The sequence below is a fragment of the Callospermophilus lateralis genome, chromosome 2, assembly GCF_048772815.1.
Source record: "Callospermophilus lateralis isolate mCalLat2 chromosome 2, mCalLat2.hap1, whole genome shotgun sequence".
In the NCBI taxonomy this organism is placed as follows: Eukaryota; Metazoa; Chordata; class Mammalia; order Rodentia; family Sciuridae; genus Callospermophilus; species Callospermophilus lateralis.
Window position 1 is genome coordinate 136,983,003 of NC_135306.1, and position 24,480 is coordinate 137,007,482.

The 24,480-nt window shown below is 37.2% G+C and overlaps 1 protein-coding gene and 1 long non-coding RNA gene across 4 annotated transcripts in view; one reads left to right on the forward strand and one right to left on the reverse strand.

Moving 5' to 3' along the window:
- Nucleotides 1-24,400, forward strand: part of Grm5 (glutamate metabotropic receptor 5) — a 427,374-nt gene extending 402,974 nt beyond the window's left edge. The window contains exons 8-9 of one of the 3 annotated variants that reach the window (XM_076843895.2): nucleotides 9,144-9,239; nucleotides 23,494-24,400. In XM_076843895.2, coding sequence (XP_076700010.1) covers nucleotides 9,144-9,239; nucleotides 23,494-24,400 — 1,003 coding nt within the window. The remainder of the gene's footprint in view (nucleotides 1-9,143; nucleotides 9,240-23,493) is intronic. The other 2 variants (XM_076843897.2, XM_076843896.2) reach the window with 2 other exon arrangements.
- On the reverse strand, nucleotides 1,002-24,138 carry LOC143391252 (uncharacterized). Its single transcript, XR_013090276.1, has 4 exons — nucleotides 24,053-24,138; nucleotides 21,576-21,682; nucleotides 10,087-10,176; nucleotides 1,002-1,283 (listed from the first exon to the last, which is right to left on the reverse strand). It is a non-coding gene; the product is annotated as an uncharacterized LOC143391252 (long non-coding RNA).
- Nucleotides 24,401-24,480: the final 80 nt, after the last annotated feature.

The window sequence follows — 24,480 nt, forward strand, 5'->3', positions numbered from 1 at the left end:
ATTTTTATCCAGAGACAGGATCTTGCTGAATTGCTTAGGGCCTCACTAAGTTGCTGAGGCTGGCTTTGAACTGGCAATCCTTCTGCCTCAGCCTTCTGAGACACTGGTATTACAGGCATGCACAACCACACTGGGCAAGAACGTATTTTTAACAAAATCCAGTTGCTGTTTTGTGCACTAGGATATCTAGAGGTCTCTGACTTCAGGAAGCTATAATCCTGTATTTTATTTGTGATGAACATAACATTGATGAACAAGGCATTGAGTTTACTCTAGTATTTTCCTCCATCTCCTCTTTCTACGCCTGCCTTCTTTCTTTCTTTGTAAATTTTTATAATTATACATACATATCAATTTTACAAATTAATGGATTTCACTGTGGCATTTCCATACATGTATATATCTAGTTTTGATCATGTCCATCCTCCCTTCTCCTATACACTCCTGTTTTCTCATCATCTCCTAACCCTTTTTTGTTAGTTTTAGAGCATTATAATTATACATAGTAGTCGAGTTCATCCCCCCAAATCATATGTACATGGAATTCAATTTCACTGTATTATTCTTCCTTTTCTCTCTCCTTCTCCCTTCTCCTATTCTCCTTCCTTTATTCTACTGATCTTCCTTTTACCCATCTGTCTGTTTATTTTTGTTTGTTTCTTTCTACTTATGCTTAAAGGTGCAATTCCCTGTGGTATATCTATATGTGCACATAGTGTGATTTTTCAAAATTAATTCCTCATTTCTTCCCATTTTCTGTCTCTCCTCTCTTGCTATCCTTCTTCTACTCTAATAATCTTGCTTACATCTTCTTTTGTTGTTTCAAGGGTTAAATTTTATAGAAAACAATTTATACCAAATTTGTGTGACACAAGGCAAATTTCCAAATCATATTATACAATAATTCTATTTTTTACAAATAGATATCCAAATAAAGTATTTGATAAAATTGCAAGTGGTTTTATTTTTGTTTGTTTTATATTCTAAAACGTATGCCTTTATGATATCTGATCCTCCCACCATTTTTTTTTGGTTTTGCTTAAGTTTCCACATATGAAAGAAAACACTCCACCTTTGATTGCCTGTTTCTGGCTTATTTCATGTCGCTTGATGTTCTTTATTTCCATCCATTTACCAGCAACTGTCATTCTTCTTTATGGCTAATTAAAACTCCAGTATATGCACGTAGGCTGATTTCCCATACTTTGGGTATTGTCAGGAGTAACCCTGCCTTCTTTCTAGGCATGAAGGAGAAAGCTAAGACTTTTACTTCTCTTAGGCCCCTAGAAAGAAAGATAACAGAAAAACAACACATTATTTTTTCAGTTAACTGTTCATACCACTTATGCATTTAGCATATAATAATTGTGCATGGCATATTCTTAGACCAGGGTAAGTTCTAGTTCCACCATGACCTTTTCCATTTTAGTCCTAGTCTGATCTTTTCTTTCTAGCTACATGTAAGTGTTGTTACCTTCACAGTGGATTGATTCAGTGCTGTGTAACTGACTGTGGTGGTCATGCTTGCCATCCTAATTAGATTCTAAACTCCTTGTATTGTGAGGTTGTGAAGAATATTCTCTATGCCAGGTGTCTAGAAGGAGCACAATATGTATCTAAGTATATTCCTTATCGTCATAAGCACTTCATTTTGAATTCCCACACCAATACACGTCAACTATGTCAATCATAGTTCTCCTTTAAATAAGGTCATAAAAATAATCTCAGGGTTCCAAGGATAGTTGATACAATATATGGGAAGCTCCAAGTTCAGTACCTATCACGTATGCTTTCTCTTCTTCCTTCTCTTCTTTATTCATTGCCTTCTACTTGATTTATTGGATTTTATTTTATTTATTTTTCAGTACTGGAAATTGAACCCAGGGCCTGGAGCATGCTGAGCAAGTTACTTAACCACTGAGCTAAATTCCCAACTTCCATTTGATTTGTTTAATTGAGATTTATTTTCCTAATAGTCATCCATTTGGTAATTTTGGTTATTTTCTTTAATCTAGTATTTTAGAATACAAACCTTAATTATACTTCAACAATTCAAATATGTGGTCTATCTTTGCTGCATTTAACCATCTGACTTTGAGCAAGCTAACTAACCAATCTTTGCCTCAGTTTCTTTATCTGAAGCATTAGGATGATAATAGCAACTGTATCACAATATACTTGTGAGATTACATGTTAAAATCTATATAAAACACCAACTGTATGAGATAAGTGCTATTGTTTCCATTGTCCAACTGGATTTTAGGAAAGTTTTATTAATTGCTCAAAATCATGCAACTAATAAGTGGCATTGCTGGGAATCAAATCCATATTAATTAACTCCAAAGTCAGAACATTTTTTCCATGATATATTATTGCCTAACTTGAGTGAATTAAAATCCACTCAATTTAGAAAATTTGGAGTTATTATATATGTATCTATATGTGTGCATTTGTGTATAATTATATGGAGATACAAGTGTTGTTGGTTTTTTTTTTTGTGTGTGTGTGTGTGTGGATGAGAGTGATACAGAGAGAACCCTCCATATTTATAGGTACTGCATCTATAACCAACTATAGTTTGAAAATATTTGAATGAAAACTATCTATTACAAATATATATGGACGTCTTTTTCTTATAATCATTCAATAAACAATATAGCATAACAATTACACAGAATTTAAATTTTATCAGGTATTATAAGTCATCTACAGATTTGAAGTATATGGAAGAATATACATAGTTTATTTGCAAATACTACACCCTTTTATATGAGCGACTTAAGCACCTTATGATTCTGTTTTCTACAAGGGATCTTGGAAACATTCTCTTGCAGATACCAAGGTATGACCACATACATATATTGGCCTCTCACACTCATCCATGATGAACTCCTGTAGATCACATTTAAAATTCTAGTTCAGTGCATGGCACATAAGTACTTAAGAAACACTATTAGATGTTGCTTTAGGAATCTCTCATTTTGAACTTAAAATCATCTCACTTCCATTTACTGTGATGAATGTTTCATTTATTGTGACAGATGTTTGCTTAGAAGTAACAAAATTAGTAAATCCATCTGTTGTAACTATGTGTGATGATAGCATAAAATATTATCCTAAAGCCAGGAAAAATTTAATCCCCTTTATTATAATGGTACTCTTGAAACAATGAGTTCAAGAATATAATGAAGTGGTAAGGAGTCTCTCATCATAGAGTTGTGATTTTAGCCCCCTCCTTGTAGTCCAGTGAAGTAGAGATGAGTCTTTTGGATCCAGTGGAAGCACACAGCCTGGTGGGCCAGGACTTGCCAGATGGCCTCTCTCTGACAGACATTGTTCCCAGGCTTGGCCACCTTACCACTAAGCATGCCTCCTCTCCTTTGCTCTTCACTCCTCACACATGTTGATGGCACACTCAAACTTCCTCCCCCTACCCCTCCCTCACCTTGTTTTTGTCAAAATCCAGTGATTTTAAAATCTGAGAAAATGAGAACTAACCTTCTTTGCAAAATTTTTAAACACATTTTATTTGTTTGTAAGCAGTCAGAGACACAGGAAATTTTAAAAAAAGGAAGAAAAGTGGCCTTGTGTTTTGCATTAGGACAGGAAGTTGAAGGTAAGGGGGAAGGAGGATGTCAAACAGAAGAACCTTGATGAGATAGGAACCAGACAGTGAACTTCTGTGCACCAACGGAGGGACCAGATTAGATGGAGTTAGATTTGGGTAAGTAGTAGGACTGGCCTGTGATCAATCTTGTTTTTACCACGTTCTCAGGTGCAGCAATGCAAAACACATCTGTAGAATTGCTGCTATTTACCAGGCCCATCTCTCCCTCCACCATACCCTTGCCAGGCTCTAGTAGTCACTTTTCTACTCTTAATTTGTATAAGATGAACTTAAAGCCTACAAATAAGAGAATGGGAACATATAGTACCTGTCTTTCTATACATAGCTTATGTCACAACATAATGTCCTCAAGGCTCATCCATGTTGTATCAAACAATAGGATTTTATTCTGTGTGTGTGTGTGTGTGTGTGTGTGTGTGTGTGTGAGAGAGAGAGAGAGAGAGAGAGAGAGAGAGAGAGAGACTTTAGATTGAACCTCAAGCCCTGTGCACGCTAGGTAAGTGCTCCACTATAGATCTGTATCCCCAACCTTTCTACTATTTCATTTTGTAACAGACCTTGCTAAATTTCCCTGCTGGCCTTGAATTTGTAATCCTCTTGCCTCAGTCTCCCAAGTGCCTAGGATTGCAGTCTTGTGCCACCATGCCCAGAAATTACATTCTTTTTTATGGCTGAATAATAATCTATTGTATATCAGCCTGTATGACCTAACATTCATATGATTTGGTGAACTTTATTTAAGAAAGAAAATGATCTCAAAATATAAACACAAAAATAGAAATGGGATCTTGCAAGGGTCTGTTGTGAAAGGTTATGGTAATCCACCAGCTTCAGTGAAAAAATCTGCTTCCTTTGAGGAATTCTGAAGTTTGAGCTCCATCTGTCCCCAGATTAAGAAAATCAAGTTGCTAGTGCAAATTGTAACCAAGGTTAGTACCCAGGAGGAATCAGGTTTCCTCTCTAAAAGGGCAGAAAAGGCTTGGGAAAGAGCAGAGGCAGGGGATGAAGCCTTGGAGATTGTGGTAAAAATCAAAAAGAATGAAAGGTTTGAAAAAATAGCACAGTTGCCATTTAAAGACAGAACCAAGCCCAACAAATAGCAATGCTACTGTATCTGGCATTTTAGTGAGATGTAATACACATCATCATTAAGCAAACTGGTGACCTTGGGCAAGTTATTTAATTTTCCTGTGCTCTATTTCTTCTTGGTGTATAAAATAGGGATGATAACAGTATCTAGTTAATCAGACTATGGCAATGATTAAATGAGGAAATTCACTTAAATGGTGTCTGATATATTCCCAGGGTTCAGGAAATAACAACTCTTTCTGTTATTATTATGCAGTTTCTTCTGTCTGCAAAGACGTTACAGTTGTTCAGGTACAAAAAATGTAAGGAGAAATCTCTGTTGGAAAACAACTCGTTTATCTTAGAATAAATGATTTGCCTGAAAATTCTTCATTTCTGAAATAAGTCCTAAGATGCCAGCAACTTTTAGTTAATGCTTTCTCAAATGATTCTTGAGGCCAGTACTATTCTCCTATGGAGACCTTCCCTCTAGTTGACCTTTAGTTCCTCCCTGAAAATCTTTTCCTTTAAGAATGTTGTGTAAGCTTGTAAAGCACCTTAGGACTGCTTTCAAAATCTGTATCTTCCTGGGTTTCTATTGATTGTGAAACAAGTAGAAATGTTGAGGGAAAGTACACAGCAAAAAGGCAATGACTTAAGATGATTCATCTCTGAAAACAACTCTCCTCATAAGCGGGATTAAGATTCATCCTTTGGGAATTCTCTGGAAGCTAAATGAAAGGCTTTATTCAATACAAAATTTAACACATTTCATTATATTCTACACTCTAATTTATTAAACTATTCTCCAGTGATTTGTTTGTTCTTGTTTTGCTTCTGACATTTTCTATAAAACTGAAGGGAAAATCTTTGTGCAAAAACCTTCGAGCTTCTGTTGAATTATTTTCTTAGAATGAATTCCTATGAATAGAATTACTGGGTCAATATAGCTGATTCTTTACATTTTAATTGCTTATTTGCATTGCTTCCCCACCTGTCAATTTCTGCCTTCCTTTTGTTTTTATAGAGCACAGCTTAATATGTTTCTTGGCAGCTTCTCAAATAGTTTCAAACTTATGTTCACTTCTGACATTGTTTTATGGGACTATTAATCATGCTCAATTTTGTTTTTAATCTGAAACCTTTAAATGAATCAATGTGGCATTTCAAGTCTGGGCAAAGGATGTGTTTCAGTATGTGTATGGATGCTACAAGATCTGTTGGCATATTTAGTAAACCATTACAATGTATTTACTTATGAATAGAAGTTTGAGTAATGGGACTGAAGTAGGGTATTACTTGGCAATATCACATTATAATAGTGAAGTTTTAAAATTTGGTTTTATTCTTTCTTTGTAAACTGAAGATCCATAATGACTTTTCTTCTGCCTTCATCTGGAGTGTTTTGATCAGTTTTACTAGAGGGTTGACTTGGGCTGTCTTTCAGCTCTTTTGGTGACACATCCCAGCTCTTGAAGTCTACTGCCTGTCCATCATCTGATTCACACCACATCTCATGCATCACACTGGTGGTGAGCTCATCTCAGCAAGATCCCTTTCCCAGCCCTCTGCTTGCTGGTGTATTCCTGTCTAGGTAAATTCCAGGCAGTGGAATGGCATTCTGTTTGCATGTTAGCAGGGAGCCTGGAGAGTGATTTATTCTATTTGGCCATTATGTAGTCAAATTTGACCTTTTAAAAAATAAGTTTACATTGTGCTCAAAACCTAGCTCCACTAAGTACACACTATTACCTTCATATATGACCTTTTTGGTCTCTCCAATATAATATCAGACTATTTAAATAAAGAGGGTTTTTTTAAGCATAAAATGAGGGGCAGGGAGTAAGATATTAATAAAGAGCACGGGATTTGTAAATAAAACAGCTGATTTCAAGTTCCACTTCTGTGACTTACTACCTATGGGGCTTTGACCAGCACAGAAAACTTTTTGAGTCATGGGTGCCTTATTTAAAAATGGGGATAACAATTACCCTGTGAGTTTCTTGAAGAAATTTTATAGGCCATAAATTCTAAGTCTTAAATTATGTTTAGCATAGCAGTTCTACATATCTGAAATAAACTCAACTGGAAAGAATTATAAATCTTCAGTGAAGACTATTGAAACATTACTAGTTACTTTGAGCAACACATTATTGGTGAATGGGATAATGAATAAGTGAAAGAAGGACAACATTGTCTATTTTAGCATGTAGTAAACATAATAAAGCTGTAATTACAGTTACAGGTAGTTAAGAAGGGTCACCTCCAAAAGCAAAGATGAACTTCCCAAACTGTATTAATGCCATTTTTACTCCATGCTAAATACAAAAACTACCTGAAAACTACAAAAATTCTAAGGCATCTCTTGCACTATTGGAATGAATTTTATTGTTGTTTCTTTTGGTTTTGTTTTGTGCATTTGTGTGTGTAAAAGCTCTTACCAAAAGAGGTTTGTTTTATTTTTAAAACAGTGTTTAGAGGGACATGCAAAAGAGGGTTGGGGATAAAAGCTTATAAACATGAAAAATATAGCTATTTTAAGTCAGTTTTATGAAGGATTTAAATGATGAATTGGCAATCAGTCTAACAGAAGACCTTTAAAATATGTCAAGGATCCTTTTGTAAGCAACTGAATAATCATCAATAATTTATTATTCTATTAATACTATTTTAATTTAAGGTGCACAGCAGTATTTTGGTTATGCAATTCAGTTCACAAACAAGCACAAAATATTTTGCATTGACCTGTGGAGTGTCATTCAATGATGGATACTTCAGAAGGATTCTCTTCTGAGGAATTTTTCTTTGGTAAAATAAAGACTTCTCAGTCTGGCTTTGTCTGATGCTTTAGCTTCTTTAACAAAGACTTAAATGTTCTTTTCCTCTCTTCTTTATGACCTATATCTAAAGTCACTTGGGCACATGCCTTTTTTTTCTGCTTTCTCCCAATATTCTATGAACTCTACAAGGAAGGACCTGCAGATTATGTATCTCTATAGCTGAAGTACAAAGTCCACTGCCTAGAATTTATTAGATGCTCAACTAATGTCCACTGTACAAGCTAACCCATTATGTTCATTGGCCCTAATGTAATGAACCATCTTTATTTAAATGGGATAATGAATAAGTGAAAGAAGGACAACACTGTCTATTTTAGCAAGTAGTTTAACATTTTAGGATTCATAATTATCTTGATTTTATCATATTTTGTTTTGTATAACTTTTGAGACAGCAGGAAGAGAAACTAAAAAGAATGTGAATGTATTGGTGTTAGCAAGTCTTATGACAGTAGCTCATTTTATCATTGCCTGTCAAATACTAAGAACATGGAAGAAGTAGAATCATATCAGGGTCCAGTTTTATAAGAGAAAACATCAGGTCTTAGGTCCCTGCAAACTCTACAAGCAATTTTGTAACTTTGGTGAAGTCAGTTAAGTAAGTTCCTCATTTGGAAAACGGAAATAGCAAGGCTTCTTAACCTACTCCACAGATTAAACATGAAAAGTAAAGAGTATTTCTGCAAAAGCATTTTGTCTCAAAAACTCATGAAAGTATAAGGATTCATCTTGAGGCACCTTGTAGCAGATATATGTTGAGAATCTCATTACTAATTTACATGAAATACCTAATATGCTCCAGGAGAGGTGAAGTGTCAATTCTGAGCCATATTCCAATTTTGAGCCATATTCCAAGACATACTCAATTCAACACTGACTCTCAAACTTCAGTTTAATGATTATGGGAGACTCTCTTACAAAAGGAACATAGATTCTTTCTTTTGGTTTGCCAGTGTCTAATAAATATTCAGATATAGTATCACTCTGTGAAGGTGTGCTAGTGACAAGATTTAATTAAAAAAAACATGACAATAGAATCAGCACATTATAATGGCTAAAGTGTGGGTTCTAAACTTTTACTCTCTTTTTTCAAAACCCACCCCAACTATTTAACTGTCTTGATCAGATTACTTAATTTTTATAATTTTAGGTTTCTTTATTAGTAACATGGAAATTAAAATAACAGAGACTCTGCCATAGAGCTATTCATCAGATTAAATTTAAGTAAAGTTCTAGTACAGTGGCTGATACATGTATGCAATAAATAAATTCTGATTTATTGATTGGTACTCATCTTTTTTCAGATGCTAGGAACTGCATTCCTTTCACCATTGACTATTAGATGTGATAAATTCACTGATTAATATGCAATGCTAAAGGGTGGATTACATAGGGTTTAACCAAGAAGTAACAAAATCATCTCCAATGTTTTCCATCTTCCTTTCATAGTAATGTAATAAGGATTGCAGTTCAGCCATTGCACTGAGAAGCAGGATTCCCTGTTTTGGCATGGGGTGCCCCTCTTTGTGGTCATGGCTCTTCCTCAGCCTCGTGGTTAAGCACACAATCACGTCTTTCTGTTTGCTCCTGTCCTTGTTCATGCTCACCAGGTACAAAGACAGGAGACTGGCCCAGCACAAGTCGGAAATAGAGTGTTTCACCCCCAAAGGGAGTATGGGGAATGGTGGGAGAGCAACAATGAGCAGGTAAGCAAAATTGTGAGTGGCCTGAGGTGGTGTGAAATAAATGTATGCAAGCTAGAGGAACAAGTGGCTCCCTGGAACATCCCATAACGTGTGTCCAAACTGGGCAGCCATTGGGTTTCTGTGTTGTTTGATTGGCAAAACCCAGGCCATCCTAATGTAAAGGAATGGGAGCCTCTTGTCCCAGGTGCTGCTGTTTCTCAGGGTTGTGCGCTTTGCATGTCTGAAGCCTTAGCTAACAGTCAGTTTTCTCTTGGGTTTTAACTTATTGATCAAATGGTTCTGGAGTTTGCAAAGTGGAAGAAATTGGAGGAAATTTACATTCCAGGACTATAAAGAAAACTTAAGAAAACAAATGCAAAAGTTTAGAACTGGTTTTGAGGGAAGGACTGCAATTAAAGGACCATGCCAGCCCCTGATCCTAAACAAGCCTGGAAATTAATCTATGTTAAATATAACAACATCTCAGAGCCAGGGGCAAATACCATGCCAAACCAGTGGACTGTAGGGGCAAGAGAGTTTTCTTGAAATGAAATCAGGAAAGCTAATCCTCCTCTAACTACTATAGCTTTGCTGCTCCTTGACTTCCTTGTGTTGGTGGTAAACACTCCCTGTCGCTGCGCTGTGCATGTTCCTTCATACCGGGCATTTCCAACTGTGTTGTACCCAGTGAACTGGGGTATTTGGAACTGTAAGCATCAACTGAGCTGTGTTGCATGAAGTGAACGTGCTTTTTTTTGCATGGGACTGGGTTTCAAGGAAAGGGCTCTGAAGACAAAGGCCATCAAGGTTGTCATTAAACAAACAGTTCCAGAATGCGAAAAGAGACTTAAATTGAGAAGTCACTCACCAGAAATCAAGCCTCCACTTCTAATTTGTTGTGGTATTTCCCAATGCAGCTTTGGTACAGAGGTATGGAGGGAAAATGTTGCAAATCAACCTGGATTAGAGAAAAGAGGAAGGCCAGGAGAGAGTGGGTACATGTGCTGTTTGCATGTGCTGAGAGCATCAAACGCATAACAAGAAAATATTTGAATCCTGTTCAAATTTTACCCCCAAACATGTGTTTGCTTCCTCAGTGGTGGGCTCCTTCCTTTTTTCAAAATAATGACTCACTTTTTCCAAGAAACTCTGCATTACACAGCTGCTGTGGAACTATTCACAAGACAGTCTTGTGAAAATGGTTCTCAGAGCAGTGCAAAGTACATAACTTGAATGATCATTCATCACAGCCCTGGCTAAGTTTAGCCAACTTTGTTCATGGCTTCCAGAGACAAAGCACTGAGAGAGTGTGTACCCTTGCAAGCACATATGTGTGCACATTGGTATACTATTGGCCTTCTGCAACAGTCCCTTTATACAGCTGTCTTAGGATGTTAAAATATCTGGAAGATGGGCCTCAATGGAAAAGTTTGTGGGACTAACTGAGCAAGGACTCCTGTTAATTTAAGTATGACAAAGTGACAGAAAAATCAGGCAAACAGCATTGATGTAAGGTGGAAAAGTGAAAGAGATTGCATCAAGTGAGAGCTCCAGGGCTCTGTGCAGAGTAACTTCTGATTTGAAGATCAAAACTAGAGTTTCTGAACCTAGCACACCTGGCTGCCAATCAAACATACTAGGAAAAAATCATGAGTGATATAATCCAGGCATCTGTCCTCAACAAGTTTCCTAGATCATTTCAATTTAGTCAGAGCAACAAACTGATATTTCAAAATAATCCATTTATCTGGGAAACAACATGGGCTGTTTGTGGCAAGCATTAGGTCTTGATTATACCATGCAATGGATATGCAATGCAATGTTCTTAGGAGTGTTTAGTTAATGCTTAGAATGCTCACATCTGAACTTCCAGAGATTGGATTTGCTCAAGGTTGTCTTAACTGAGAATGGGGGTAGGGGTACAGAGAGAGTGGTATACAAAGTGAAAGGAACCCCAGATCAAACAGACCAAGCTTCTTTGACTCAGGTTCAGATCTACAAAGGTAGCCAATTCAATATATCTACTCCAGAAATGGTCCAATTTCTTCTCTAATAGCAAGACATCATTTAACTTTTGTTTCCTCCCATTTTGAGGATATAGTCAAGGTAAAGGCAAGACTTATTACATTGATATATCCTGGTAGGAAAGAAGGGAATGGTGTGTGCTATAATAAAAAACATTTTGTTGAAGTAATGACTTCAGTCCCACGAATAAGCAAAGCTAATTGGGAACAAATGATCCTTTCTTTCTAATTTCTCATGTCCTTAGCAATCAATAAAACCACATACACATACCACACACACACACACACACACACACACACAGAGAGAGAGAGAGAGAGAGAGAGAGAGAGAGAGAGAGAGAAATGAAGAGAAGTCCTTCAGTACTCTAAATCAACTTTCCCCTTAAAGAAGAGAGAAGGCCTGGAGACATACAAACAGACCAAAATTCATAAGGCCTTTGCATTTTTATTTTTTCTAGCTTCATATTTATTCATATAATACACATGCATTTGTTCACATATATACACACAATGACATTTAAACAAAAGAAATAAGTTTAAATTAAAGATTAAAAGAATATATGTCAAGGAGACAACTTTTATGAAAAAAAGTGTATTACAGAGTTGCAGAAGTTAATCCTAATTTACTTACTCTGGAATTGAAGAGATGGATCAAGATAACTGTATGCATATGAGATGTTTATAGATACTTTTAGTATTATGTGACAATTCTTTCTTTCTTATACGTTCCCACACCTTTGCTAATTACCTTTCCTAACACCCAGTTCCAGGGAGGGACAAAGTGAACCTCAAGTAATCACAGAACACCTGGAGTGTTGCTCTGTATCTCATGGGCCTTAAGTTTACTATGATGAAACTGTGGAACAAACAGGACTCTGTGAATTCAGGTGTGGTGTAACTGTCCCAGAGTCACATTGGCTAGTACTAGTAAAACCCTCCTAGAAGTCTTATACTGTATCTTATCTCTGTCCGGTTTCATAATTATGAAGTATTTTGTATTTCTGTCTCATACTGTATAGTTGCCTGTATCTTCTCACTAACCTTGAGCTTTTTTAGGCAAAAAAAAAAATTTAATCTTGTTCACTTATGTTTTCTAAATTCAAAACTGCTCTGGGTCTATTCTTTCAGTCAATCAACCAGTCAATAAAAGAACAAGAACCTTTCTGTAGGTAGGCAGCAATGTTTTAAGGACCATGGTATATTCAGAGAAGGACACGATAATCTCCATCCTAAAGGTACTTACTTTCTTAATAAAGAAAAAAAAAAGTCTAATAGTGACTGTAGGAGAAATGGTTACATTAAGATGTTCAATCTGTGATCTGGATAATATAGGCTAGATTTGGAGAGGAGAGAAAAGGAGAAGTAACATAACACACAGTTACAAGATCACATTTCAAGAATTCCAAGAAGAAAATTTCACAAACTATTCTAAGGAACACTAGACCAGGTGCAGGGTGGGTGGGAAGCAGGGAAGCCAGTAGGGATGACAGTGGCAGAGCCCACACCACATGCTATCTGCCCTTAAGAGACTCTCAGTGAATGCTTACATAATAAGTCTTGAGAAATTAATTTTATTTTGTTTAACCTAATTGATCCTGTAGCCATTTATTCAAGTCATCTGTTGTCACTCTTTTTTATATATATCTTATAATAAATCCTTGAAATCTTAAAGCAATTTCCCAAAGAAATCTTTCACAAGATGGCAAAATCTCAGTCTAGCTGAAGTTTGGTGATTGCAATAGAAATCATTGACTTTACCAAGTGTCACAAACATAAACCAAGTCCCTAATTCCCTTTGTTTATTTTCTAAAAGAATCACTAATTACTGAGAGTATATTGCATTCATGTGTTATTAAATTTGGCAAATATCTCTTCAGCCTATGAAAAGCACATGACCCTCTGTCTCAATCTCTGATCAAGCATCTTCTTGCCTAACACTCTTTAAATTAAGAAACAGAAGAGCTGGTCAAAACCTTCTTGAGGCTGCTTCCCTCCACTGTCAAATATGTATTTGGCAAATATTTCACACACACAAACACATGTGCATACACACACACAGTTTTTGTAAATAACTCAGTAATATATATATAGTATATATATATACTATATATATATATGACTATTTGTATATTTGTATTTGCTTTATTTGAAACAACAGATTTATATCTTATGATTTCCTGTTTTAAAAAAGAGCAAATATACTTTATTTGACACAATAGATTATAGCTTCTGATTTCCTGTGAAGAGAAAGAAGAAAATCAAAATAATTTCTGATATAACAAGTGCCAAGCCAAAAAGGGAGCAGCCTGCCAAACAATCAGCAAGTTCAAAATTTGTCTGCATTAAGAGAAGAATGTGTGAATTTTGAAGGATGCTTTCTACTTTTAGTCTCACCTCAAGATATAGATAATATCTTGCAGTTGGGTCCACTTATTCTCATTGTTGTATTCATATTAGGTGGGTAATCTAAAATATAGGCAAAAGTTATTGAACAAAACGGAGTGCTCTAAAAATTTAAATTGATCGTTTCATCTAATTCCATGTGTCATGAGTCATTTTGAACTGATTCAACTCAAGTTTATTTATTTTTAAAACATTTATTCATCACTTATGCCTAAGTCAGCGTGTCTCATACTGGAAATTCAAGGAGAGATGAAATAGGCTTTCTATACCTAACCTTTTTTTTACTGTTGTACTTCATATTCCTTGGATTCATTTTGGAACACTGCTCTGTCATTTATTTTGACTTGGGTAACTTGGTTTAGTCCCATAACCTAAGTTTTCACATCTATAATGCAGGTTAGTTTTATAGGGCTGTGGCTTCCATGATACTGAGGTAGTAATGAACCCCGCCAACCTCTGATTCTTGCTATCACACTGGAAAGATTTCATACATGTTGTTCAGAATAACAGGCATGAGTTGATTAGAAGGGATAGGAAAGGGAGAAAGAGGACACGCTCAAGGAAGAGAGTAGGTTTTCTTAGAGAAGAGAGGAATAGTGTGGCTCTCCAGCCATCCAGTTTCTTTGAGAGTCCCTGGGAAGTTTCCTGAGTTGCCCAGGTCCATCTCTTGACTTTTGACCAACAACAGGATAACATCAGACTTTCAAATCCCCACTGCCATCACAACTCTAGATCACTTTGACTCATGCTAACTGGTTCTAATTTGTACCTGTTCTTAGGGATTTTGTAGTTAGGGGCAATTATCCTTATTTCCCTGAGTTCTGAGATCTCTTATCTGTGTCACAAAAGTCCCCCTCCACACACACTTCAAGGTAACTTTTGTTCTTATCAGCATTTCAGATCTTCAGTTCTCCTACAGATAAAAGGTTGTTTGCAGAGCAATGTAACATATCCTGGGGACTTAAGCCAGGCAGTGCTGCAGGAAAATTACTTTTTAAAAGTGAAAACGCGAGGGTAAGCACAGTGGGCCTTTGCTGTAGAATTATTCCCTTAACTTCATGTTCCCACCATTCACATTTGTCTATGACCTATCAGTTAATGCCTGTCTATACCTAACATTCAAGATGGTAGAATTAACTTCATTCACTGAAACTCCCTGCCCAACTGCTCTGCACCTGGCCCCACACTGAGTACAGAAGATACTCAAAGCTGCCATCTTTAGGGTGCTCCAGATATGGTGCAGAGCTGATTTTTAAATACATAATTCAATTTGAAAAGTGCCATATCAGAAAGCTGTTGTGAATGTCAAATATGATAATATAGGTGAAAACACCTTATGAGCAACAAAGTTTTATTCAAATGGGAGCTATTATTCTTTTGGGACCCTTCTTTGCCACCAATTCATTTCCATCTTTTATGCAAGGTTTAAATGGAGCTGAATTCCTCCACATAGTTTTCCTGGCTGCACAGGCCCACAGATATAAAACATCTGTATCTTGTTCTCTCTCACTAAATTGTAATCTGAGACTTTAAAAGATGGCTGGAAAATGATCATTTCTGTTTTGGGAAAAACACAAATAAACTAAAACTCCTTCTAGTCTTAATTGGAACACTTATACTAAAGACTAGAACTTAAAATTTAGGATAAGGGGTAGCTTAGTTTTAAGCTTTGAGTTCAGATAACTGAATTATGAATTAAAGGAAAGAGCTTAATTTAGGAAAGAAAATGCTGTAATGACTCAACAAAAGCCCAAGCTTAACCCCTGCTCCTGTGTCACATTCTTCTTTGTTAAAATGAGTTCTCTTTATGAGCACTCTTGGAGGAGGTAGCCCAGTACTCGTGCCATTAGGCACTTTAATAACCCACCCAGGATGGACATGTAACATTTCCAAAAGGCTATTAAACCAAAAATGAGTTACCACAGGGGTGAGTGATCCTCCTTGCACAATCATTTTATTGGGGATTAAAGGTCTGGTAAGAAATATTTTCTGGGGCAATTTTAAAAGTGTGCAGCCACTGCTACTAAGAGAAAGATAAAAATCCATCTCACAGGGCTGAGGGAAGGGCTTAATGGGATTTGGCATACAGAATTAATGACTTTGTCATATTTTCAATGCATAATAAATTAAATGAATTTTGTTATTCTGTATTATTTTAACATCCCCAGTATATAGACCTCATTAAGCCCCACTTTATTTGGAAATCTTTCCTTGAAACTTCTTTCCCCAGTGGCAAGTTTCTCTGGATTCCTCTAATATCAACAATAAAAACCCACTGGTCAAAAACAAATGTCTTTTTTTTCATAGTAGTTTTCCTGTTGGTTCATTCTTTCCATCCTCATTTTTGGCACACTCATTAGCATCTTAACATTGTATCCCTATATTATCAGAACAACCTCTTTAATCTTCCCTAGATTGCACTATTTTGCCTAAGACAATTTTCCCTATTCCTCAATCTCCAAAGAACTAATTAACATAAAAATATATATATAAATTTGGTCTTAACATTTTCCTGAAGGAGGATCAGGACTAGAGTTAGATGGGAAATATCATCCATGGATGAAGCTGGTTGAACGTTTACAAAGATGATGGCATTGTGCCTGCATCCTAATTGTCTGCTGAGCTAATGATCAAAAATGTAAACATTAAGTAACAGAATTTCAATGGCTGAGGAATAACAAAAAGAAGATATGGTTATTTCTTCATTTATTTATCAAGAATGTAGGTTTTATTCATATCTAATAATCAGCCTACTTTTGTGGTCTAATATATTCAACCATGTATGCATTCCAGACACTGAGGAGAAACACAGGGTTATTATTAAGGGATTATTCAAATAGAGAAAGAGAGAAGGGGGAAGTAGATCTTTATAGATTGGGGGTAGAGTAATAGCAAGAATTTTTATAGAAGACAATATAGTCTAACCTGTACCTTCCAATACTTAAGCATCTACTATATCCCCATAGTCAAACTGGGCCCATGGTTATCTTCTTGAACCTAGTGGATTTTCTCTCTTGAATATTCCTTGTGGATTTTTGTCACTGTCACTGCTATCCTTCATGGAGGGCAATGTCTATCACTCTCTTTGTACACCAACATCATCTATCAATTATTCAAAGCCTGGATGCATGCTGTCCCCTGTTGGAAGGTACCTTTCTCTGACCACTCCTGCTAGAAATGGTTTTCCCCTCTTATGAAATTTTGACTCCCTCCTGATCTGTCCCCTGTTAGAGCCCAATGAACTGATTCCTTGTTTGCATGCTTCACTGCCATCCTTCAGTTTCCCTGTTTTTAGCATTCTTCCACCTGTCCATCTGCTTCCTCCTTTCAATGTCATAAGGAAAGGAGAAACAACCTCTCCATCAAAATACTGTAAACACCCAATAATGTGTCTTCTCTCTTTAACTCCATCTTACCCTCCTTGAGAGCTGTCTCATACATCAGTAATTTTCATTCACAGTATTAAAAAGCATTGATGAATAAAAATCGTTTGCAAAGTTATCACATATTATTTATTGTTAACATTAGTTTAAATGACAAAAATTTCAAAATAGTACAGATATAAAGTTATCCAAAAAACATATTATTGGAATTCTAAAATAAGTCAGAGACAAAATGAGAGAATTAGAACCATCCATGGGAAAAGTGTTTTTTATTGCATTACAGCATAAAAGAGAAAAAAAGGCTGAGAACTGTCAAATAATATTAATTTACATGGTTGTAGGCTTCAAGTGCCTCCATCATTGAGACATCCAATCATTATCTCTGACAAACACTGTTACCTAATGAACTTGTGCTATTTGATTTAATGGCCACAAAAAGATGTAGAGTGCTTTCTTAAGCATATGAGTAAGCATATGATTAAGAAGTCCAGAAACATCGGGCAAGAGAGACTATAAATAAAATGACTGGCTTACCTAGTTTAAACACATATCATCTCCAGTTATCATCTGAGGTTTTTCTTCTGTGGATTAAGGAGGTCTAACTTCAAAAAGAAAGTATAGACAGTGTAAATTGTAATTATAAATCAGGAGATGGCATTAGTCTCACTTTGCCATTTGTTAATTCTGTAACTGTTTCGGGCAAATCGCCCAATCTCACTGAGCTTTGGTTTTCTCATCCTTGAAAAGGTTGATAAAGATGTTGTACCTACCTATCTTTTACAATCAGAGCATTCCCAAACATACTTTATAAAGCACTGTGTAAACACAAGGTGAATTGCTTGGATTCTTCTATCTGTATTAGGTAATTAGTCCTTGGTTTCATTTCCTTTCACCTAAGTGTTTTTCTCTATGCAAACATTTCTAATGCATACATCGCCATGGCCATTTAACTTGTTTCTGTCAACAGATAGCTCTTTATATAGTGTAACTGAGGAAATTTATATAGATAATTCTGCTACTTTCTTACATGTTATAGTGTGTTCCTCAGTGTAATTTTCAAAATCAAGATGTCAGGTTTTATTTTATTTATTTTAATGTGGTGCTGAAGTTCAAACCCATTGCCTCACACATGCTAGGCAAGCGCTCTACCATTGAGCCACACAACCCCAGCCCCTAGATGTCAGGTTTGGGGCAAAGGTTAGAAAAAATTTGTTCACCTACTTTAAAATATCTGAAAATAAATGCTATCAAATTTTTTAGTGTTCTTTAAAAATTGTATCACCATACTTTGTAATTCAAGGCAAATTATAAAGTAAAATATATGGATACAAAACTCTAAGAAAACTAAGCAAAAAAATGGAATCACCACTGAAAAATTTCAGTTTATAATATTCTTAAATTATGAAGTTCTTTCATTCACTTAATATTTTCTGATGTCATTCTGCAGGCAGCAGTTGCTATGTTCTAACAACATTTCAAGTTTTTTATTTTTCAAATATTTTAATCTTAGAAAGCTCATAATCATACATCTCCCTCCTGGCTACCCTTCAAATCAAAATACCCAAACAAGAGAGGCTCAGTAATGAAGACCATTTTTAATAAAAAATACTTGTTAACTTTTGGAGGGCATGTTTGATTACTCAGAGTTTTCTGATGCCCTGCAACTATTTAAGTTATGAAGAACTTCATAACTTAGACCATGCAACAAAAAATAAAAGTGTTGTTTAGCTTTATCTTTTTATAAAATTCAGTAACATAGAAGAATTTTAATTGCTTATATACTGTTCATACAACCCTAAACATGTTCTGAGGAATAAACACTACACAGTTTATTCAATAATCATTTGAATTAAAAAATTATAAATTCCACAAAGTTTTTTGATGGTCAACTTCTCTCTCTATTGATGTTTGCCTCTAATGATGTCATGTTGTGGCAAAATGCTCTAATTTCTTCATATTTGGGCGATACATAGAGAAACCATTAAGCTGACATTTAGAGCCTGCTGGAAATTAATAAATTCTTTAAGTGCCTATACTGAAGGAAAGAAAAAGTGGAAACTTCTCAAGGTAGAAGTTGTCATTTTTGCAGAACTGAAATGTAAACAAAACAAAACAAAAAAACCAACCAAGAAAACAAAAAAGTTGATAAACTCTCAACATTATTGATACGCTGCTTATTTTTTATTCAAAAGTAAGGAGCAAATTATCACAAAAGAGAAGACATCATATTGCACAGTATTATTATGTCTGAGAAAGAGTTAATGGTACCTGGAAAATAGTGGAAGTATTTTGGGGTTTCTTCCTATATGTAGCAAACCATTTTGTCTTGTCCCTCTCTCTTCACTCCTCTTTCCTCCACTGATTTTCTAACAACCAATATATGCAGTGGAGAAAGGTAAAATCTATGGAGAGGTAAAGAAAAGTTTCCTTTCTTTTGTTTTCCTCAAGCCACTGGAATAAACATTTAATCCTGCTGCTGAAAAAAAAAATCCTCAGCCTAAATAATAAACTCAATATCTCATCTCCACTGAGTGGGAGATTTCACAATAATGAATAATTTCTTGAGCTTGCAGAACTGCTATACTTTATTGAGAACCCTCTTATGTATGTATCTATTAGATCCTCCAAAAAATCATGTGAGTTGGGCAATGGATATTCATTTCTTCCATTTTTAGCCATAAGGAATCTCAAAAGTGCTAAATGATTTGCCCAGCATTAATCAGGGTCAGCTCTTAGACCCACCATTTAGGTTCTATTTCCCTTCTACTATCCATATTGCTTCATTAAGCTTCATCACTGAGAAATTTCACTCGAGTGCGCGCGTGCACACACACACACACATACACACACACACACTCACATACACACACACACACATAGTGATGAATGAAAAAAGTATTCATGATTTTCCTTGTAGATATCAAGACCATATTTAATTGATGAAATATCTTTTATCTAGATACACTGAGTACTACTGATTTAAAGGAAGGGATATACAAAGTAAATAAATCCATAAGACAAAATTAATATTAAATCATCTTTGAAACTTCATTTCTAACAGAAAAAATATGAAATTTTAAAAATGAAATGCATTTATCCATTCAATTATTGGCCCCAATATAGTTTTGAGTGTGAGCAGTGTTCTAGGCAACAGACACATTGGGTTTTATGGATATAACAAACCTGTGCCTTTGTGATGCCCATCTGGCATATGCGACACACATATGACCCAGAGTTATCAAATGCCTAAATGGCTACAGAAATGGAAGTCAGCCTAATCAGGGTCTCAGTTAAGGAGAGCTTTCTTCAAGAAAATTAAAGTGAAATGTGAAAGTAAATAAATATACTGTGTCTAAGCAAAAAAAGAAAGTAGAAGAGAGAAGGGAGCACAATGAAAAAGCATTTTAAGAAGAGAATAACATGGAATTTAGTGGGAACAGATGGGACCAATCAAAAACACAGCTGAGGGTAAGAAAAAGAGGATAAAAGACCAGGGATTCAAATATTTGTTAAAACTGGTTAAGTAAGGAGAAACAACTGGAAAAATTTTATAGCTTTACCATGTATTTTATTTTTCCCTTAATTATTTCTCTTTTACTGGGGCTCAAAAGGGCATTGGTTATATTGCTTTTATTTACTGACATGTTGTATTCACTTTGAACACAAAAACTGAACATTCTTAGACACATTCTCCTTACTATATACCTGAGTTGTTTCACTGAATCCTCAAAATAACTTTTGCCAATTGAATCATTGTCTGCTTCTTGCTGGAGCTTAGAGATTATTCTTCCTCAAGCATCCAGGATGGCAGATCCAGAATTAGAATCCAGTATCTATTGTCCATTACACTTTCCACATGGTCCTGTTAGCTGAAAAATCCTATTCATCTATAAAAGTCTTAGTAAGATTTTGTTGTCATTGAATAAGATAAGAACTGACTTCATAAAACCTACATTTCACTAATAAAGATCTAACTAACATCATGAGTAGGTTTTTCTTTTTCTTATAAATTCTTGTTTGCTTTGGGGAAAAAAAATCTGTAATGTTCTACAGAATGAAATGAAGTGCTCTGATTTGGACTCCATTTCTCTGATGTCTTCTATGTCTATTCAGATGCTCTTGTGCTCTTTCTCCCTCAAGGCCATGGGCACTGTGTGCAAAGGCACAACCAGAAAATTAGATGTAACTATTTTGTTCAAAACTTGTTAGTTAGGATGGTTCTCTTTTCACATATTCACCAAAAAGTTTTTTCGGTATGCTGTCATAGTTTGAGGCATGACTATGTGTGAGTCCAAAGACTGTCACTGTTACCATCCAAAGTTATGTTCCATCATAGTAATCTAAAAGCATTCAAGAGAGAATGAAAGAGAAAGACTTTTAAAAGTAAATGTTACAAAACTGCTGGGCTGAAAGCAAAAGCATCTCTAGGGTAAAGCTTGCTTGAATAAATCCAGTTATGCTTCTGGTTTCTAGCCTATGCTTTGTATTAAAAGAGGCCTCAGTGACCTGAAAGACTAATTGCTCTTCCTAAAATGGCTGTTTCTTACCTGCAGGTAGCAGAGAAAGGGAGTAGTTGGCAACCATCCTCTCAATCAAATCCCATGAATAATCTGGCCCATTTCTTCTGTGCCATGATGCAGAAGTTAGTGGTCACCTGGGAAAAAGAAAAGTAATGCACTGAAAACTTAAAAGGTAGCAGGTCAGGTTAATACAAAATGGAAAAAACAAATCCTGAGACAGTGTTAGAAAGAAAAGTCAAGCATTTGGCAGTACCCTTTCGGCTACTATAGCTGCATAGCAACCGCCAAACCTGGAAATGATTTCATTCATCCTTTCCAGAAAAGTGGGTGGGGGTGGTGAGAAACATCTTACATTCCAGAATTCTGAAGGACATTCGGTTGTAATATATAGAGCAGATTAAATGAAATGAGATTTCACAGGAAGTAGTAGAAAAAGGAATACCACAAAGTAAAAAGGGACAGATGAAGAAGCAAGCAGTATAGGAAAGTCAAGAAGAATGTTGTTAAAAGGGCTATAGAGACAGTGGTCTGTTTCCAAAGGAGCAAGTGTATCAGGCAGAGTGGATCTGGCAGGTGCAATCAGGCAATCTTAAAGCAAGTGGGCTCCAAACAGGGTTTAGACTCCTGCTTAGCAATGGAGAGATGAGAGCCCAGAACAAAGGATAGCTTTCTGTCAGAGTTCCTCAGTGAAACACCAGCATCAGTCACCCTGGGGAAGGGGGCACAGAAGAGAGTTCTGATAAAAAGCATAGATGCTTAAAACCCAATTCAGACAATTGGGGGGGGGTATGACTAATCTGGCAATTTTGACAAACACCCTAGGTGAGTCTTATGTATAATTAATACAACAAAACTACATTTTTCACCATTCTTCTCAAACTGCCCCAGGCTATCTCTTGGTCACAACTCCTAAAATATAGATGTCTGCATTAAAGGTAACAGATCCCCTAGTCACAGAAATCTTGCATGTAATTCATGACATGGATTCACATCAAGCTTTTTCCATGTGATGTCCCTGCAGGTCAGGGACATGACATTCCTGATGAAGAACAGTTTTTGAGGTCATTGTGTCAGGTTGGGGTGGTAAGGGTGCAGACTTTGAGAATAGGAACCAACTGCACCTTCATCAGAGTAACTTTCAGAGCCAAGGTTGGAGAACAAAAAGGACTATTTGGGAAAGAATGGAGGGAGAAAGGCCTTGTCAGATGACACTCATCAAGGTCAAAACTGAAGATCTCTACCATAGGTGCCATAGCAATGCATTTCACTCTTACATGTGGAATTCAAGTTTTAAGCTTAAAAAGAATGTGAGAATTTATGTGAAGTAGAGAATTTCTAATTAATTATTTTCCAGCAAATAAGCCAACCTAAATAAAACCAAGTTCAAAATCTGAAGCTCAGATAGAAATACCTAGTTATAAATATAAAACTGCGTTATAAAATTTGAATTTGAACCATACTACTTCCTGGTAAACCCTGATTCTCTCACTCCTCTTCTCCCCTCTTGAGACTATGAGTTTAGATTGTAGTTATAATGTTCCCTCCATCTAAGCCTAGGAAAACCTTACCCTGTACCATGCACTCCTGCACACAACTACAATACTACAAACCCTGGTTTCTGGATTTGCAGCATAAACAACTGTTGTACTCAAGGGTGGGCAGAGAATCCTGAAAAATGCTCCTGTAGCTTTCTATCCCATCTGACACATGTTCATGGTAGTGATACAGCTAAAGGCCAGATAAAATAAAGCAACCTTTAACCCAGAAGAAAATCAAGGAAACTTCCAAAGGCCTCTTTCCATGGTGTCTTTTTGTTGTGTCATTTCTTGAAAGAATATGAAAAGCCCTTCCTTCTCAGTCCCCACAATCACCCACCATTGGGGAAGCCACCTGGAAGACCCCTTCAGACCTCGCTGAGTCATCTCTCTTCTCTTTCTCTCCACAGCTCTAATGGAAAATCTGTCACGTGGGCCCAGAACGAGAAGAGTAGGGGACAGCACCTATGGCAGCGGCTGTCGGTCCACATCAACAAGAAAGAAAACCCCAACCAAACGGCCGTCATCAAGCCCTTCCCCAAGAGCACGGAGAGCCGCGGGCTGGGCACCGGCGCGGGCAGTGCGGGCCCAGGGGCGTCTGGGGGCGTGGGTGGCGCGAGCTGTGCTAGCGCTAGCCCTGCAGGGGCTGAGCCCCCAGACGCGGGTGCCAAGGCGCTGTACGACGTGGCGGAGACGGAGGAGCAGTTCCCTGCGCCGGCGCGGCCACGCTCGCCGTCGCCCATCAGCACGCTGAGCCACCGCGCGGGCTCGGCCAGCCGCACGGAAGACGACGTGCCCTCGCTGCACTCGGAGCCCGCAGCGCGCAGCAGCTCCTCGCAGGGCTCGCTCATGGAGCAGATCAGCAGCGTGGTGACTCGCTTCACCGCCAATATCAGTGAGCTCAATTCCATGATGCTGTCCACCGCTGCTCCTGGCCCCGGAGTGGGCGCTCCTCTCTGCTCGTCCTACCTGATCCCCAAAGAGATCCAACTGCCCACGACCATGACCACGTTCGCCGAAATCCAGCCTCTGCCAGCTATAGAGGTCACTGGTGGCGCACAGCCCGCAGCCGGAGCCTCACCGGCAGGGGGCGCTACTCCGGAGACCCCGGCGGCAGGTCCCGAGGCGGCGGCCGGCAAGCCAGACCTGGAGGAGCTGGTGGCTCTCACCCCGCCGTCCCCTTTCAGAGACTCAGTGGACTCGGGGAGTACGACCCCCAACTCGCCAGTGTCTGAATCGGCCCTCTGTATACCATCGTCTCCCAAATATGACACTCTTATCATAAGAGATTACACTCAGAGTTCCTCGTCGTTGTGAACGTCATTGGAAACCATGCTGGGATCCGCATGCAGAGCAGAGATCTCCGTGTTCACACGGAGGGACGCAGTGACACGCGT